Raw genomic sequence first — 18,263 nt, 5'->3', positions numbered from 1 at the left:
ACCATAACCCCTAGGTCCTTTTCTGCAGAACTGCTGCCTAGCCATTCGGTCCCTAGTCTGTAGTAGTGCATGGGATTCTTCCATCCTAAGTGCAGGACTCTGCACTTGTCCTTGTTGAACATCATCAGATTTCTTTTGGCCCAATCCTCTAATTTGTCTAGGTCCCTCTGTATCCTATTCCTACCCTCCAGCATATCTACCACTCCTCCCAGTTTAGTGTCATCTGCAAACTTGCTGAGGGTGCAGTCCACACCATCCTCCAGATCATTAATGAAGATATTGAACAAAACTGGCCCCAGGACCGACCCTTGGGGCACTCCACTGGATACGGCTGCCAACTAGACATGGAGCCATTGATCACTACCCGTTGAGACCGACGAGCTAGCCAGCTTTCTATCCACCTTATAGTCCATTTATCCAGCCCATACTTCTTTAACTAGCCAGCAAGAATACTGTGGGAGACCATGTCAAAAGCTTTGCTAAAGTCAAGGAATAACACATCCACTGCTTTCCCCTCATCCACAGAGCCAGTTATCTTGTTATAGAAGGCAATTAGGTTAGTCAGGCATGACTTGCCCATGCTGACTGTTCGTGATCACTTTCCTCTCCTCTAAGGCTTGGTATACACTAAACCCCCAAATCGAACTAAGGTACGCAACTTCAGCTACGTGAATAACGTAGCTGAAGTTCGAAGTACCTTAGTTCGAACTTACCTCGGTCCACATGCGGCAGGCAGGCTCCCCCATCGACTCCGCAGTACTCCTCTCGTCTAGCTGGAGTACCGCAGTCGACGGCGAGCACTTCCTGGTTTGACTTATCGCGTCCAGACAAGACGTGATAAGTCGAACCCAGAACTTCGATTGCCAGCCGCCGAACTAGCGGCTGGGTGTAGACATACCCTTGTTTTTTTGGCTTCCTCATTTGCTCTGCAGCAACGCTCCTTGTACATAAACTAAAGATCCCTGCAGCGCCCAAAAATCCTGTGGGGTTTGCTCATCAAGTGGGTTACTACCAGAACAATTGTAACGTGAAAGTGGGGATAGGGATGTGCTGAACCTGGGACAAATGAGAGTGGCAGCTTGAAGTGCTGCTCGACCCAGCCTGCTGAGTCCAGGGGCATATAAGGGTGGCAGATTGAAAGTGCTGCTCAACCCAGCCTGCTCAGGCGTGCTCTATTCTGGTGCAGTGCCCAGGGCATATGAGGGTGACAGCTTGGAAATGATGCTTGACCCAACCTACTGAGTCCAGGGATATATAAGGGGTCAGCTTGGGAGTGCGGATTAACCCAGTCCTCTCAGACACGCTCTGTTAGTGAGTGAGTGAGTGAGTGAGTGAGTGTGAAAGAGAGATTGATTCTGGGGCTGGAAGAACCCAGCCCTGGGGAACCTAGGTCTTGCAGGATAGCTCCATGGGGCGGGAACCTGCAGAAGTAGAGCTCCGTATGAGAACACAAGTGACACAAGCAGTACATTGATAGAAATACAGACACACACCCCCCCAAAAAGTAACCCTAATAAATGAGTGTATCCAAATGTAATGGGCAAATCTGGTAACAGAAATGAAGGCGCAAAATAGGATTGTTTATTTCTTACCATTTCCCACAAACACTTAATACAGGACACAGTGGCTGTTACCATGAACTCAGTGAAATTACTTACAACAGGGTAAAAATGACCACTAAATAGAGGATCAGCATCAAAGCTGATGAGCCAATTAAGTTCCACTTAAGCCCTTGGAATGCAGTTTGAGATTTAAATGGAACATAAGACTTGTACAGGCCTGCAGTGAATTTCATCAGTCAGTAAGCACTGCACTCAGCAGAAAGGGCTAGATCCACAAAGATTTATTTAGGTAACACCTAACCCCAAGGCACCCTGCCACCAAGAAGAATCCACAGCCCTGAATTAGGTACCCAGGATGCATGGGGAGAGTTAGGCACCTAAGGAAGGGTCCTCAGAAGCCAGTCAGCTGAGCAGGGAGCTGCCTAAATTCGCCAGGAGTGAAGTACAGAGAAAAGCATATTTAGGTATCTAGCTCCCACTGATCTGGTCCTCTAGGCACCTGACTGACATGCCAAAGGGAGGCGCTTCCCTCTGCTCAGGATTCCAGGAGAAGGTTCATGGCTGAGAGTTGTGCACCAAAGCCAGGTCAGCTGCTGAGATAGCCCATGCCCTAGCAGGCAAAACCCAGACCTCTCTCATGAAAAGCTAGAGAAAGCCCTAATTATAGCCAATAATCCAGTGGTCGGGGCACTCCCCTGAAGGGTGGGAGATGTGGTTTCAAGTTCCTGATCTGCCTGTTTTGGAGCAGAGACTTGAATTCACATCTCCCAACACCCAGGTGAGTGCCCACGCCACCGGGCTACTGGGTATTGTAGGGTGGGCAGTCTCTCTCTCCTGTTGGAGCTGTTCTACTTGATATAAATAATTAAATATTCATTAGGCCAGAGAGAGAGAGAGAGAGAAAATGACTCTAGTCCAGTGGTTAGGGTATTCACATGGGATGTGGGAGAGATTGAGAGAGACCTACCCCCAAAACACTCACTAGTCTAGTGGGTTAGGGCACTGATTGGGAGGTGAAAGATGTGGATAAAAGTCACTACTCCAAATCAGGCAGAGCAGGGATTTGAATTTGGGCGATCTACATTCATAGATTCCAAGGCCAGAAGGGCCCATTGTGATCTCCTGCTCTGACCTCCTGTATAAGACAGGTCATAGGACTTCCCCAAAATAATTCTTGTTTGAACTAGAGCAGATCTTTTAGAAAAACATCCAGTCTTGATTTTAAAATGGTCAGTGATGGAGAATCCACCACAACCCTTGTAAATTGTTCTAATGGTTAAGTATCCTCACTGTTAAAAATCTTATTTCCAGTCTGAATTTGTCTAGCTTCAGCTTCCAGCCAGTGGATTGTGCTATACCTCTCTCTGCTAGATTGAAGAGCACATTATTAAATATTTGTTCTCCATGTAGATACCTATAGCTATATGTCCCAGGTGAGTGCTTTACCCAGTAGGCCACCAATAATTTATGGACATATACCTATCTCATAGAGCTGGAAGGGACCCTGAAAGGTCATTGAGTCCAGCCCCCTGCCTTCACTAGCAGGACCAAGTACTGATTTTGCCCCAGATCCCTAGGCGGCCCCTTCCAGGATTGAACTCAACCTGGGGTTTAACAGGCCAATACTGAAACCACTGAGCTATCCCTCCCCCCACCTACAGGACTGGGCTCTGGCTGTGAAAAGGGGTAGTAAGGCATGTCTAGTTGTTCAGCTTAGTTATAAACAGTAAATGCAACATCTCTTACTCGTGATAACTGAGTAGTTAGATAAGTATGGAAACTAGTGAGGCAGCACCTGTGCCTTCAGCATCTATACTGACTACTTCACTAAAGAATGGACAATCATTAATGTAGAATAGCTTGTTGCTTTGGGGAAAAAAGACATCTCAGGTCCTGAAGATACATCTTCACTGGTTCTCTCAAGCCCCTGCATGGATCAATATAGTCCCTAAGAAAACCTAATAATTTTGTATGGCCTAGGTAGACCAGTAACATAAAATATTTATCCCTGGGGAATCTATTCAGTGATGACATATTTCTGACCTCTATTCTATTAGCATTCTAATGGAGAAGAATATGCATACTTTTTAAAGGTATACTTATCTTATGGCACATAGCCTATTAATGTATTATCTGACAGTGAGGAGGAATTGGATTCTTCCTGTCTAAATTTACTCATCCTCATTGTTAGAACAGTCTGGTACAGGATGTCATTTTAGTGTTCAATGGCAATGCTGTCTGTCATCTCTTTAAAAGTAGGTATATTAATAAATACTTTCCATTTGTACTTGGAATCTGGCAGATGAATCTATTCATAAGTCAAGAAGGAATCCATTCTCAGAGTTTAATTCTGTATACAGATTTTTTATCTTCCAAAATACAAAGGTGCAAACACAGTGCCTGCCCCAAAGACTTTACAGTCTTAAAGACAGCGCTACCAGGTCAACTATTGCTGACAAGTGAATTTATTTCAGACTCTTTTAAAATATATTTTCCAAACAATATTTGATCCCTTTAAAAGTATTTTGCTACATCTGCTAATGGATGCTGAACAATTTGGACTCTGCACTTTTTTCTAGGGTTGTTAAGTTTCCAATTAACTAAAAATTAAGCATTAACTGGAATACCAGAAGTGAGAAAAAATATGAAAAAATTAAGTTCATTTTTAAAATTAAAATTAATTTATTGATTTATAACATCTATCACTAATTATCTAAAAGAAAAAAAAATCTCACTTTTTGTTTCTTTCTAAATGTCTATGGTGCCTGGGTCTTTAAGTCAAGCAAGCATGAAAAATGTCTTGTCCCCATATTAACTTTCTGCAACACTTGTTCAAGTGTAATTTGCTTGTGTTGTACCTATTGCTTACCCAGATGATTGAAGTACTCTCGGCATACCACACAGTGACAGTGCTAATTGTCCAGCATACAGTGAAAGTCAAGAAGCATGTTAGGGATACAGATTTTAGCTTTTATATTTTGTTTTGGTGGAATAGGAGCTGTTATTGCTGCCACTGCATCAAATGAGTGGAAAGTAACTAGCAGAGCAACATCAGTTATCACTGCAACTTGGGTTTTCCAGGGTCTTTGGATGAACTGTGCAGGAAACGCACTGGGTGCTTTTCATTGCAGACCTCATTTTACCATCTTCAGACTAGAAGGTAAGTAAAGGTAATTTTACTAGAACTAAGACAGTGCATGAAGAACTACATCAGTACAGGGTGATTGAGTAACATTTACAAATAACTGAGAATTTCAAGATGTGAGCCTAAGGAGGAAGAGAATGATTTTGGTTTGTACAACAGGGTATAACTAGAAACAAGGGTATACATTTAATAAAAGGAAAATATAGAATGAATATTGGAAATTTCCTGACAGTAACATGCATTCATTTCCCGAGGAAAAAAGGTAATTCCACTATGTAAGACATTAAAAAAAAACAAACAAAAAAAACCTCCATACAGGACAGAATACTGGCAAATATACTTTTGGTAACAAACTTCTGTTGGCAGAGGTGGACTAGACTACCTAATAGAAATTAGAGATGGAAGAGGTCTATGTGAAACTAAATATATGGCTGGCAGGAGGGGGTAAGTTATAATGACAGGATCTCTGACACTTATCAGAACTTCTTAAAATAATTAGGGACCTGGTCCAATGGAGCACTTGTGTATATTCTTCACTACAAGCACAAGTGTAATGGAACTACTGACATGCTTAGAGCTAAGCACCTATGTATGTGTTTCCAGGATTGGGGCATGATATTGTAGAAGGTGAGTTAGAAAGAGAGAGAGGTATTTAACATCATCTATTGATTTGTAAAAAAGTAAATGTAGGCTGCTCAGCTACTGAGTGAAGGTGGGGTTTTTTTCTTCTGTGTATAGAACAGCATATGGAGAAGCATTTGGTTTAAAATATTTGTAGTACTAGTTAAACTTTGAGGCACTAAACAATAAAGTCTTCTAGAATTCGCATAGTAGAACTACTCAGCTATCACCAATGATGCCCCTTCTTTCCCATGAGGACAAGGGCAAAGGAACTTGCTGAAACCAGGGCCGGCTCTAGGTTTTTTGCCGCCCCAAGCAAAAACATTTTTGGCTGCCCCCCACCCCAGACCTGGGTTCTCTCTTCCCCCCACCCACCTGCACCCCCTGCCACCCCAGACCTGGGTTCTCTCTTCCCCCCCACACCCGCACCCCCTGCCACCCCAGCCCTGGGCTCTCCCCCCCCACCAGTGCTGACTCTGCCCGCTCCCCCCTCGCCTCCAGCCGGTCCGGCGCTGGCAGGGTCGGGGTAAGCAGCGGGGCTCCCGGGCCGCGCCTCAGCCCAGGGTCCCTCCATCCAGGGCTCCCGCCTCCAGGACCAGCCGGGACCTGGGAGGGCAGAGCCGGGGGACTGCCCCGGCAGAGGGCTGAGGAGCCGGGGCAGGGTAGCCCCAGAGGCAGCGGAGCCCTGGAGAGCGGGACGCAGGCCCCGCCCTCTATGGCCCCACTGCTGCTGCTGCTTCTGGCCGCCCTGCCACAGTCCCTGGGCGGCTTGGGCCGCTTCGCCCAGCCCCGGCTGCAGCACTGGGGGGGGCGGCCGCCCTGCGGCAGCTGCAGGCGGCTCCGCATGCCCTGTGGGGTGTCCCCCAGTCTGAATGTCCCCAGCTTGAAGCCTGCCCGGCCCAGCCACATGGTGTGGGTGCTGCTCCCCTGCGGTGCGAACCGCAGCGGCCCCAGGGTGCCCCCCGCGCACGACGCGCTGCTGCTGCCAGGGCCGGCTCTAGGCTTTTGCCGCCGGAAGCACACACAAAAAAAAATGGCCAGAATGCTGCCCTTGAAAATGTGCTGCCCCAAGCACGTGCTTGGTTTGCTGGTGCCTAGAGCCGGCCCTGGCTGAAACTGGGCTGTCTAGGATGACTGGGGCAAATGAACAAGGTAGAGTAGGTCCACCATAATCCAGTGTGTGGTTGGGGACGGTACTAAAAAAAGACCACCACTAGTAATTTCATGGAATCAGGGAAGAAATCCAGGGCAGAGGCAACCTTGCAAATTCCTCTTTGAGAGCTACAAGAAACACTAGTAGGTGGCATTCGTGGCCTGAGGGTCATAAAGGCCAATTCCTGGTCCTATTGAAATCAGAAATTTTGTTGTAGACCTCAGTGGAACCAAAATTTGGCCCATCATGAGTAGCTATGACTTTATACATCTACTCTGCCTTCAGAGCATTTACCTGCTTTGAATAGTAGAAATCCATAAAGGTAAAGTTGATTGGTCAAAATGACTGATGATGAGGATGATGAAGATGAAATTATGGGCTTGAAGTTGCAGCCCTGGTGTAGGCAAAGCTCCTGGTAAGATCAATGGAACATTTATATCTTTTTGTACATATTTTATCAGACAGTCCTCAGAACTGCAAAAAAATCATGTACTAATTATCTGAATCAGTGAGAAACCTTTTACTCGTGTTACAATATAGCTAAAATTAATCAAAGACGGGGGAAAAAGCTATAGAAACTCAAGTGCACTATTTAAAAATCTGTTTTCTTTTTGAATAATTGTTTATGGATTGTAATGCTTATTTTTTCTTGACTTTTTTTTAAAAAAAGAACACTTTCCTTTCAGTACTTCAGTGACTATAAACTTTCATTATTATAATAATTGCTAGGAAGGTTATTTTCAATATAATCAATCACATTAGTGACAAAATTTTACTGCTTTGAACCATTTAATCATTGACTGACTACAACTGGCATAATAAATATGATATGACTATGTATGAATTTTTTAAACAATGTATGTACAAATTCCAATAAACTTTTGCTTATTAGTAGTTTATAATAATACAGATATGTAATTAACAGCTTTGAGCAACATGTTCTTATTAAAATGAGATGGCAGCAATAATTTGAACTGACATTTAGGAAATCTAATTTTAATCAGCCAGGGCAAGCACCTCCAAGGTGTCGTATTACATGCAGAGCAAAATAGATATGCAAAAATAACGATGCATTTTGTTTTATAAAATTACTTGACATCATGATACTCTGAAGAAAACAAGAAATCTGCTGGAAGAGCTTTGCACATAGTGCTATATTGTAAAATATGAATCCACCATTATTCCAAAAGGAACTAAAATTGCCAGTGTGTCTTCCAGAGCCTGGTGGTGCTGGCACAATTTTTACAGTGGGGGTGCTAAAGGTGGAAACCATGTATTTGGGTTATTATTACTACTTCAAGCCAGAGGGTGTGGCTATACTCCTAGTTCCAGCACCTATGCCAGAGCCTCTATGTATCATCATTATTAACATAGTGAGTGTGGGCAGGGACAGAGAAATAGCTTTACTATTGCTCACTTATTTTATAGCATTTATTTGCAGTTTGTTATAGAATCAAATACTAAACCGGCTATGCAAGCTCTTTGGTTCTTTAGTAATCTTTAGACAGTTGGGTTGGGGACCAGGAAGAAACAATGAGTTCTAGTCTTAGCTCTTCCGCTTACTGGTATTAATAAACTTCATGGCCGTATCATTGAGCATGGTGTCTTCTTTCTACATTAGAAGACAGGCAAGTATCTTTCCCCCATTTTACAGATGGTATAGCTGAGAAGTTCCAGAACTGGAAATTGAATCCTATCTGTAGCATAGCAGACCCAGTTCTCATTCACTGTTATACTGTCTTTCAGAATGGAATTGTCAAACTTATTTGTTTGGCAGAGATGTCTGTAACCATTATACTACCATCATCTCTGCAGCCAGGAATAGAACCCAGGAATCCTGACTCCCAGTGTTCCACTAGGGTCACCAAATGAAATTAATAGGTAACAGGTTTAAAACAAACAAAAGGAAGTATTTTTTTGCACAATACACAGTCAACCTGTGGAACTCCTTGCCAGAGGATGTTGTGAAGGCCAAGACTATAACAGGGTTCAAAAAAGAACTAGATAAATTCATGGAGGATAGGTCCATCAATGGCTATTAGCCAGGATAAGGAGGGATGGTGCCAGAAGCTGGGAATGGGGGACAGGGGATGCATCACTTGATGATTATATGCTCTGTTCATTCCTTCCGGGTACTGGCACTGGCCACTTTCAGAAGACAGGATACTGGGCTAGATGGGCCTTTTGTCTGACCCAGTATGGCTGTTCTTATGTACTGGCTAGCAAATAGTTGTTTAAACCACTGGTATAGTGTGTCACATCTTCTTGTGGCTGGTTTACCTAGAGGATAATAGCCTCCTACTACTACCAGGTACTCCATTAACTCAGTGGTGGAAGTCTGTGTAACTCATGTAAAGGTTCTGGGTTCATAACTTGAACTCATTTTGGTTTAAATATTAGTTATTCAAAAACATATGTTTAAAAAACATTAAGATTCCAAAGTCAAGCACTCAAAACCTTAATTCAGCCCCATTATGTGTATGGGTTTGTCTAATTACACAATCACATGCTTTCTTGTCTACTGGACTCCTACTTCTGTCAGTGCACAAGATGGACAGTGAATGAGGCAGAGGGTTGCAAGAAGGACAGGGATGTTCTCTTGTGGCTAAGGCACTGGAATAGAACACAAGAGAGCTGGGTACTGTTCCTGGCTCTATCACATCTTTGCAGTGTATATGAGGTTGAGCAACACTCTATCACAGTCAAACATTAGAAAGTCTGGAACTTAACAGTGAAGGCCCTGATCCAGCAGAGCACTTAAGTACTGAAATAATTTCATGCAATTCTCACTCTACCCAACTTACACTGCTTGCCTAAATGTATGTTTGCCCCTTAGCATATGCAATGGTCAAAATAACAAATCATTATGAGAGTACTAAGTACCATTTCCAATAATCTTCTAGTAACAAGTTAATTTTACTTCTGTGCCTATATTTTAAGTGTGTAGAATTTTTGTAAAGAAAGCGTAATATTGGTCTAAGGTATTAGCCGGATACCACTGAAACACCCTTGCAGCTTTAATTTGTTTATAACAAAGGTTTTGTTGTGTTTTTTTGTGGGGGGAGGTGGTTGGTTCTCTTTTAATAGCAGGCTAAGCTCAACATTCTGTATTATTGATTCTTCTGCCGTGTTAAAGTCTCCTGATAAATCATTGCTTTTGTTCATCAGGGTGTACTATTTTATACCATAAAGTAGATCTATTATTTATATTATGTAGCAACATTTTCCATGAAGACCCATAAGATCTTCTCTTGGAGTTTTAACTTCTAGCGCCTAATTTTTGAAAAGGTGAATCATGAAGATTTAGCTAGTTCAAACCAATGGATTTCAACAGCTAAATCCACCCACACCTTATAGTTAAGTGCAGTTATTCTTCTCATCTGGAAGGCCTACTATGAGGTTTTCCCCACATGCTTCCAATTTTTTTAAATATTCCATGTTGTTCTACAGAAATCAGTGACACCAACATGCATAACTGTTGATATTTTCATATTCAAAGGAAATCAACTAAAATGTGGTATCTTATTTAACATGAGGCTATTCTTCTACAGCTGACAATCAGATACAAGACATGTCTAAGATTTATATTCGGTTACACAGTGCATTTGTTCAAAGTGATGAATACTGATTCATATTTCCAAAGGAAATGTGAACTTAGGAATTCTGTATTTCCTTTCCCAGATGGAGATGTTCCAAAATGCTCTCCTATTTGTAGACTGCTTTTCCTTTCTCCAAAAGTGACATTATAATAAGACAGAATGAAAAATACTTCAACTAGCATCAATACCCTGTATACAGCAGAAATAGGAGAACAAGCCACACACCAAAAATAATGAAAAGTGACTCACTGACCCCATTTTAACATGTTATTTAATTGACCTACCAGCCAGATTCATCCTTCACAGGGACATAAACACCTTCTCAGCTAAAAGGCTGGCCAAAAAAACAAGCAAAACAAAGAGCTGTTTGGAGCCCAGCCTCCAGGGCAAGCCTTGCAATGCACAGGTCAGCTCTATTTTAAATTCCAGAAGTGGCATAAGGTAGGGGAAGAAACAGTATAATTAATTAAAAGAACAACACACACTACTACCACCACCACCACGCTCTTATATAGTGCTTATCATCCAGAGATCTCAAAGTACATTACAAAGGAGGTAACACCATTATTGACAGCAGGTTCAGAGGGAGACACAATTTATGGTCTGATTTTACCTCCTTCCAGCACCTTTGGGCTCCACAAAACATAAGGCCAGCCCTGCTCTGTTGCTATGAAATAGCCTCTCATATCCTGGTTACATAATATTTTCTCTAATGCCTCAGTTGCTTTCATTTAATCTACCCAAAAATTAATGATTTTACAGTTAAGCATCCTCCTTTGTAATTTGACAACAATTAAAGGACTGTGTTCTGGATCTGTTAGCCATGCAACAGCAGTGTAACACACCTCCTCTGTAACAAAGTCTCTGCATACTCACGGCCACAAGGATATAGATACTCATGTACATGAAGGGGGTCTAACTGAAGGGTAAAAAGTAGTGGTATTCCAAACTCTGCCTACAAAATAAACTTCATCAATTCAAGAAGCCAAAATGAGACACCACTCCCACTAGATGGTGCAGATGTTCAAAATATGATTCTGTGCACTCCACTGGGTAGACCTGGGCAAAAAAAGATTCAGCAAAAAGTAAATTCACACACACCCTTCCCCTCCCCCCCCCCAAAAAAACCCTGCATTTTTCTGTGAACAGTTTCAGCTGGAAAAAAACATTCAAAAAAGTTGAAAGTTTGTTTTAGCCATTTCAAAAGGAAATGTTTTGACTTCATTTTTGAAATGGCATTTGTTTTCAAAAGTTAGCTAAGAAGTGAAAGCCACTTGAAAACAACCTGAAACAAAGCACCAAAAGAGTTGTTTTGGGTCAAACAAAATGTTTCATTTGACCCAAAATGAATTTTTTTTCATTTCAGCAAGAAAAAACAAAAAAATTCCATTTGGGTTTGGACAGAATAGTTAATTATTTGTGTAGCTCTACTACTAGGCTCCTTGGGCGTGACCATTCCCCTCAGTGTGGCTTGGAGGGCCGCAGACTCCAGCAACGACACATGGCTGCCCTGTTGTCCTTCCATTGACTGCCTTCTTTCCTATCTGTGCAGCAGCAGCAGCTTCAAAGGGCATGAAGAGGCAGCTAATGCTGTCTGGAACACCGCTAACTCCCAATCAGCCACTCAGATATCTAGGTGGGCTGCAGGACAGCAGACTGGAAAGAGTAGATGCTCCCTTGTAGAGTCCTGTGTGGGACTATTTTTTTATCCCGCTCCGCAATACCCACTCCCATCTGCTCCTGCATCGTTTCTTGCATTTTTATCCCACTCCCACCTGCAAAACCTTAGATCCCACAAATCCCGCAAGAGAGACAAATTTCCCCATGCTACTAAAAACTAAAACCAAAAAAACAGGTTGGTTAATATATTATAAACGGAATTCAGAATCAACTTTTACCAATAAAAGAATAAAACAAATCTTGCTTAAACCATGTAAAAAAATACTTCAACTCCTGTTATAATAGACATGTAATCTTTCTATCCCTCACTATAATTTAAGTATTAAAAACGTTATTATAAAAAAAAAAAAAGAAAAACTTGCTGTACATTGCTGAAAGTCTATTTATGACAAACTGATGAGAGATGTTGTGGTTTCCCACAAAATTACCACTTTTTTTTGCACACCCAATCCCGCCCAAAGAGGCGATGCCGGGGGCGGGGGCACGGGAAGGGTTGGCCACCTGCCCTCCCCAGAAGCTTGCTCAGGGCACTTAACCCAGCAGCCAGCCCCAGATGGGGAGAGGAAGGGGCGGGGCCAGAGCCTCTCCTCTTCCTAGGGTGACCAGATGTCCCGATTTTATAGGGACAGTCCTGATTTTTGGGTCTTTTTCTCGTATAGGCTCCTACTACCCCCCACCCCGTCCCAATTTTTCACATTTGCTGTCTGGTCACCCTACCTCTTCCAGCCACACTGCCCGGTGCAGCGCAGTGGCTGCCCTGGGCTCAGCTTCTAAGGGATAGTGGCCGAGCAAGCCGGAGCCCTCCCCGGCATGCTCAGAGTTGGCTCCCATCCCCAGAAGCTGAGCCTGGGCAAGGCAGGGAGCGGAAACAGCAACAGCCCTCTCCCTGCCCAGGCTCAGCTTCTGGGGACAGGAGCATGCCAGGGAGGGCAGGGGGCTCCGGCTTGCTCGGCCACTGTCACCAGAAGCTGAGCCTGGGGGGTGCGGGCGGCCTGCGGCTGCCACAGTCAGGCACCCTCCAGGTAGCTCCTGTGCTGCACCGGGCAGCATCCAGGAGTGGCTCCGGAGCCTGGCTGCCAGAAGAGCAGCCGAACAGCTCGGGGAGCCGGGCCGGCGCAGCAGGAGGACAGAGCCCCCCGCCCAGGTAATGTGGAATGGGGAGGAGGGGACAGGGAGAGTGCGGGGGCCCTGGGCTGGGGGCGGGGCAGGGAGGAGTCAAGTGGGAGGTCACGCAGGAGGGGTCACGTGTCCCCCCCTTAGCTGGTGCCCCCCTTTGTGTCCCTCCCACTAGTTGCCTCTGCCCACCCGTAACAAAGTATATTTTATCCATTCCCACTATTATGGCAGCGGATCCTGCAGGACCCACAGGATTCTAGTCCCGCTGCAGGGCTCTACTCCCCTGCTCAGCTCTCTCCCTAGAGAATGACCTCTTATCCCCGCAATTGACTGAGGGTCATAAAATACTTCAAAAGCAGGGTGGGCAAACTACGGCCTGGGGCTGCATCTGGCCCTTCAAACATTTTAATCTGGCCCTCGAGCTACCGCTGGGGAGCAGGGTCCAGGGCTTTCCCTACTCCGGCACGCTGGCTGGGGAGCGGGGTCATGGGCTTGCCCCACTCCACTGCCCCCACCCCAAGTGTTGCCTCCGCAGCTGCTATTGACCGAGAACCACGGCCAATGGGCGCTGCAGGGGTGGCACCTGTGGACAGGGCTGCGCATAGAAGCCGGAGAGGGGACATGCCTTTGCTTCCGCGAGCTGCTTGAGGTAAGTACCACCCAGAGCCTGCACCCCTGACCCCCTCCAGCGCCCCAACCCCCTGCCCCAGCCCTGATCCCCCTCCCACTCTCCAAACCTCTTGGTCCCAGCCCAGAGCACCCTCCTGTACCCCCAACCCCTCATCCCCAGCCCCACCCAGAGCCCGCACCCCAACCTCCTGCTCCAGCCCGGAGCCTCCTCCCACACCCTGAACTCCTCATTTCTGGCCCCAGCCCAGAGCCTGCACCCCCGGCCAGAGCCCTCACTCCCTCCCGCACTCCAACCCCCAATTTCATGAGCATTCATGGCCGCCATACAATTTCCATACCCAGATGTGGTTCAAAAAGTTTGCCCACCCCTGTTCTAAAGAGTAATTTTTTGCTTTAGGAATGCATCATATGGCAGGTATTTTCCAAAAAAAACTTCCAGAGATCTTCACTCTCCTCCCCCACTTCAGTCTGTGCAAGCTGAACTCTGTGCTATCATATCAGTACAGTCACTATAGTTTACAGGAACAAAGTATAAACATTTCCAGCAAATGTACTTAATACAGGTTTGTTTGCCAAGTGACTCTGCATCCTTCTTTGGTTATGGTTTGGAGAGGTGTTTTTGTTTAAATGAGAAACCAAGTGGAAAGGTTTCCTAGTCCCTCACCCTTCCTGTCTGCAACTTAAGTACATGATTCCTTGGTACACAATCATTATAGGATATGGGAGAAAATCGTGTAAGCCTGTTGGTAAAATGCTGGCAGCACATCACTTGCTTATCATCCACATTCTTGTCTATCATGTAGGTTAAAATAAGAAAATGTTCAACTATCGCTTTTAGGATCACGGATTAATATATCCCCTGCAGGATCACTGTGAAGACCCTTCCCCCTCCTAAATGATCTTAAGAACCACAGTGGGGAGCAGGAGCAGGATGTAGGTCAGTGGCCTGGGCCAGCAGATGAGATTGACACCCATTCTAAGACCTTAAGGAGCTAATATCGGTGATTTGCCTTAATGGAAGCAGAGCCAGGAAGAAGGTAGGATCAACTTCCCCCTCCCCTGGAATGTATGGCAACAGGTAGTTCCAATGTGGAACCACTTGGGCAAGAAATCACGAGACTCAGCTAGCAGATAATGTACACAGCAGCAGCTACCTGAGAGCAAATTTGGCAGCCTTACAGCAGTGTGAAATTAAGAGACTGGGGAAATCAAAAGGCTGAGGCCTGGTCTACACTACGAGTTTAGGTCGACTTTAGCCGCGTTAATTCGAATTTAGCCTGGACACGTTTACACGACGAAGCCCTTTCTTTCGACTTAAAGGGCCCTTTAAACCGGTTTCTTTACACCACCTCCGACGAGGGGATTAGTGATAAAATCGGCCTTAGGGGGTCGGAATTGGGTTAGTGTGGACGGAATTCGACGTTATTGGCCTCCGGGAGCTATCCCACAGTGCTTCATTGTGACCGCTCTGGACAGCACTCTCAACTCAGATGCACTGGCCAGGTAGACAGGAAAAGCCCCGCGAACGTTTGAATTTCATTTCCTGTTTGCTGAGCGTGGAGAGCACAGGTGACCACGCAGAGCTCATCAGCACAGGTAACCGTGATGGAGTCCCAGGATCGCAAAAGAGCTCCAGCCTGGACCGAACGGGAGGTACGGGATCTGCTCGCCATATGGGGAGATGAATCTGTGCTGGCCGAACTCCGAAGCAGTAAACGAAATGGCAAAATATTAGAAAAGGTCTCCAAGGCCATGAAGGACAGAGGCCATAACAGGGACGCACAGCAGTGCCGCGTGAAAATTAAGGAGCTAAGGCAAGCCTACCACAAAGCCAGAGAAGCAAACGGAAGGTCAGGGGCTGAGCCGCAAACATGCCGCTTCTACGCGGAGCTGCATGCCATTCTAGGGGGTGCAGCCACCACTACCCCAACCGTGTGCTATGAGTCCCTCACTGGAGAATCACACAGGGAAGCGGGTTCGGGGGACGAGGAAGATGAGGATGGAGATAATATAGATAGCTCACAGCAGCAAGGAAGCGGAGAAACCGGTTTCCCCAACAGCCAGGATATGTTTATCACCCTGGACCTGGAACCAGTAACCCCCGAACTCACCCAAGACCCTGTGGGCACACAGGGGACCTCTGGTGAGTGTACCTTTGTAAATATTACACATGGTTTAAAAGCAAGCTTGTTTAATGATTAATGATTAATTTGCCCTGGCACTTTACCACGCCAGGCCAGTAGCACGTAGTCTGGAATCATTGCATAACAAAGCATGGCAGCGTATGGTCCCGGTGTTTGCTGGCATGCAGACAACATCCATTCCTTATCGCTCTTTGTTATCCTCAGGAGAGTGATATCATTCACGGTCACCTGGTTGAAATGGGGCGATTTTATTAAGGGGACATTCAGAGGTGCCCCTTCCTGCTCTGCTGAACAGAAATATTCCCCGCTGTTAGCCACGCGGTGGGGGGAAGGGGTGAAGTGACCATCCCAGAGAATTGGGTGTGGGGGGGAGGGGAGTTAGTTGGGTTTGTGCTGCATGTTAACCCTGAAACCGCAGCACCTCCTTTTACATTGCAAACCCATTTTAAATGGCCAACCCAACGGGTGCTTGGTATGGTTAATGAGAGCAGTACTGTTTTAAACCACCCCCACATGTTAACAAGGTTAAAAAAGCCAAAAGACTGTGTCTTACCATGGCTGCCTGCAACCTGAAATCTGTGGCCTGGCACTGCGTGAGTGATCTCTCACACCAAACCTGCAGGCTCTCAATATAAGAGGAAAAATGCGACCTTGTAATGAAAGCACATGTGCTGTGTGATGTGAACAGCAAAATCTAACGTGAAAGAGTGTACCCATTGTTCTCTAAAATGTATCTTTTTTAACCACCTCTCCCTTCTCCTCCACCAGCTGCAAATGTTTCTCCTTCACAGAGGCTAGTGAATATTCGAAAGCGGAAGCGAAGGACGCGTGATGAAATGTTTACTGAACTACAGACTGCCTCCCACGCTGACAGAGCACAGCAGAATGCATGGAGGCAGTCAATTACTGATTTTAGAAAAGCCCAATATGAGCGAGAGGAGAGGTGGCGTGCTGAATCGCGGGCTGAAGAAGAGAAGTTGCGTGCTGAATCGTGGGCTGAAGAGGAGAGGTGGCATCAGCTTGCACACAGAAGGCAAGAGTTGATGCTCCGGCTGCTGGAGCATCAAAGTGATATGCTCCTGCGTATGGTTGAGCTGCAGGAAAGGCAGCAGGAGCAGAGACCGCCGCTACAGCCCCTGTGTAACCAACAGCCCTCCTCCCCAAGTCCCATTGCCTCCTCACCCAGACGCCCAAGAACACGGTGGGGGGGCCTCCGGCCACCCAGTCACTCCACCCTAGATGATTTCCCGAGCAATAAGTGTTAAAGTTTTAAAGTTTTAAACTGCAGTGTGTCCTTTTCCTTCCCTCCTCCCCCACCCATCCCGGGCTACCTTGGCAATTATCCCCCTAGTTGTGTGCTGAATTAATAAAGAATGCATGAATGTGAAGTAACAATGACTTTATTGCCTCTGCAAGTGGTGCTTGAAGGGGGGAGGGTAGGGGAGGGTGGGGTGGTTGGTTTACAGGGAAGTAGAGTTAACCGGGTGGGGGGGGGGCGGAGATTTCATCAAGGAGAAACAAACAGAAGTTTCACACATAGCCTGGCCAGTTACAAAACTAGTTTTCAAAGCTTCTCTGATGCGCACCGCGCCCTGCTGTGCTGCTGTAACTGACCTGGTGTCTGGCTGCGCGTAATCAGCGGCCAGGCGATTTGCCTCTACCTCCCACCCCGCCATAAATGTCTCCCCCTTACTCTCACAGATATTGTGGAGCGCACAGCAAGCAGCAATAACAATGGGGATATTCTTTTCGCTAAGGTCTGAGTGAGTCAGTAAGCTGCGCCAGCGTGCTTTTAAACGCCCAAATGCACATTCCACCACCATTCGGCACTTGCTCAGCCTGTAGTTGAACAGGTCCTGACTCCTGTCCAGGCTGCCTGTGTACGGCTTCATGAGCCATGGCATTAAGGGGTAGGCTGGGTCCCCAAGGATCACGATAGGCATGTCAACATCCCCAACGGTTATTTTCTGGTCCGGGAAGAAAGTCCCTTCCTCCAGCTTTCGAAACAGAACAGAATGCCTGAAGACGCGAGCATCATGTACCCTTCCCGGCCAACCCACGTTGATGTCAGTGAAACGTCCCTTGTGATCCACCAGGGCTTGCAGCAGCATTGAGAAGTACCCCTTGCGGTTTATGTATTCGGTGGCTTGGTGCTCCGGTGACAAGATAGGGATATGGGTTCCATCTATCGCCCCACCACAGTTAGGGAATCCCATTGCAGCAAAGCCATCCACTATGTCCTGCACGTTTCCCAGAGTCACTACCCTTGATATCACCAGGTCTCTCATTGCCCTGGCAACTTGGATCACAGCAGCCCCCACAGTAGATTTGCCCACTCCAAATTGATTCCCGACTGACCGGTAGCTGTCTGGCGTTGCAAGCTTCCACAGGGCTATCGCCACTCGCTTCTCAACTGTGAGGGCTGCTCTCATCCTGGTATTCTGGCGCTTCAGGGCAGGGGAAAGCAAGTCACAAAGTTCCATGAAAGTGCCCTTACGCATGCGAAAGTTTCGCAGCCACTGGGAATCGTCCCACACCTGCAGCACGATGCGGTCCCACCAGTCTGTACTTGTTTCCCGGGCCCAGAATCGGCGTTCCACGGCATGAACCTGC

The 18,263-nt window shown here is 46.2% G+C and overlaps 1 protein-coding gene across 1 annotated transcript in view; it reads left to right on the top strand.

Moving 5' to 3' along the window:
• The first annotated feature begins 4,508 nt into the window (after window positions 1-4,508).
• CLDN10 (claudin 10) overlaps window positions 4,509-18,263 on the top strand; it is a 107,710-nt gene continuing 93,955 nt past the window's right edge. The window contains exon 1 of the mRNA XM_065423620.1: window positions 4,509-4,722. Coding sequence (XP_065279692.1) covers window positions 4,509-4,722 — 214 coding nt within the window. The remainder of the gene's footprint in view (window positions 4,723-18,263) is intronic.

This window comes from Emys orbicularis, chromosome 1 (genome assembly GCF_028017835.1).
Source record: "Emys orbicularis isolate rEmyOrb1 chromosome 1, rEmyOrb1.hap1, whole genome shotgun sequence".
Taxonomy (NCBI): domain Eukaryota; kingdom Metazoa; phylum Chordata; order Testudines; family Emydidae; genus Emys; species Emys orbicularis.
Note: the sequence above shows the minus strand (reverse complement) of the source record. Positions and strands in the feature narration are given on the sequence as shown.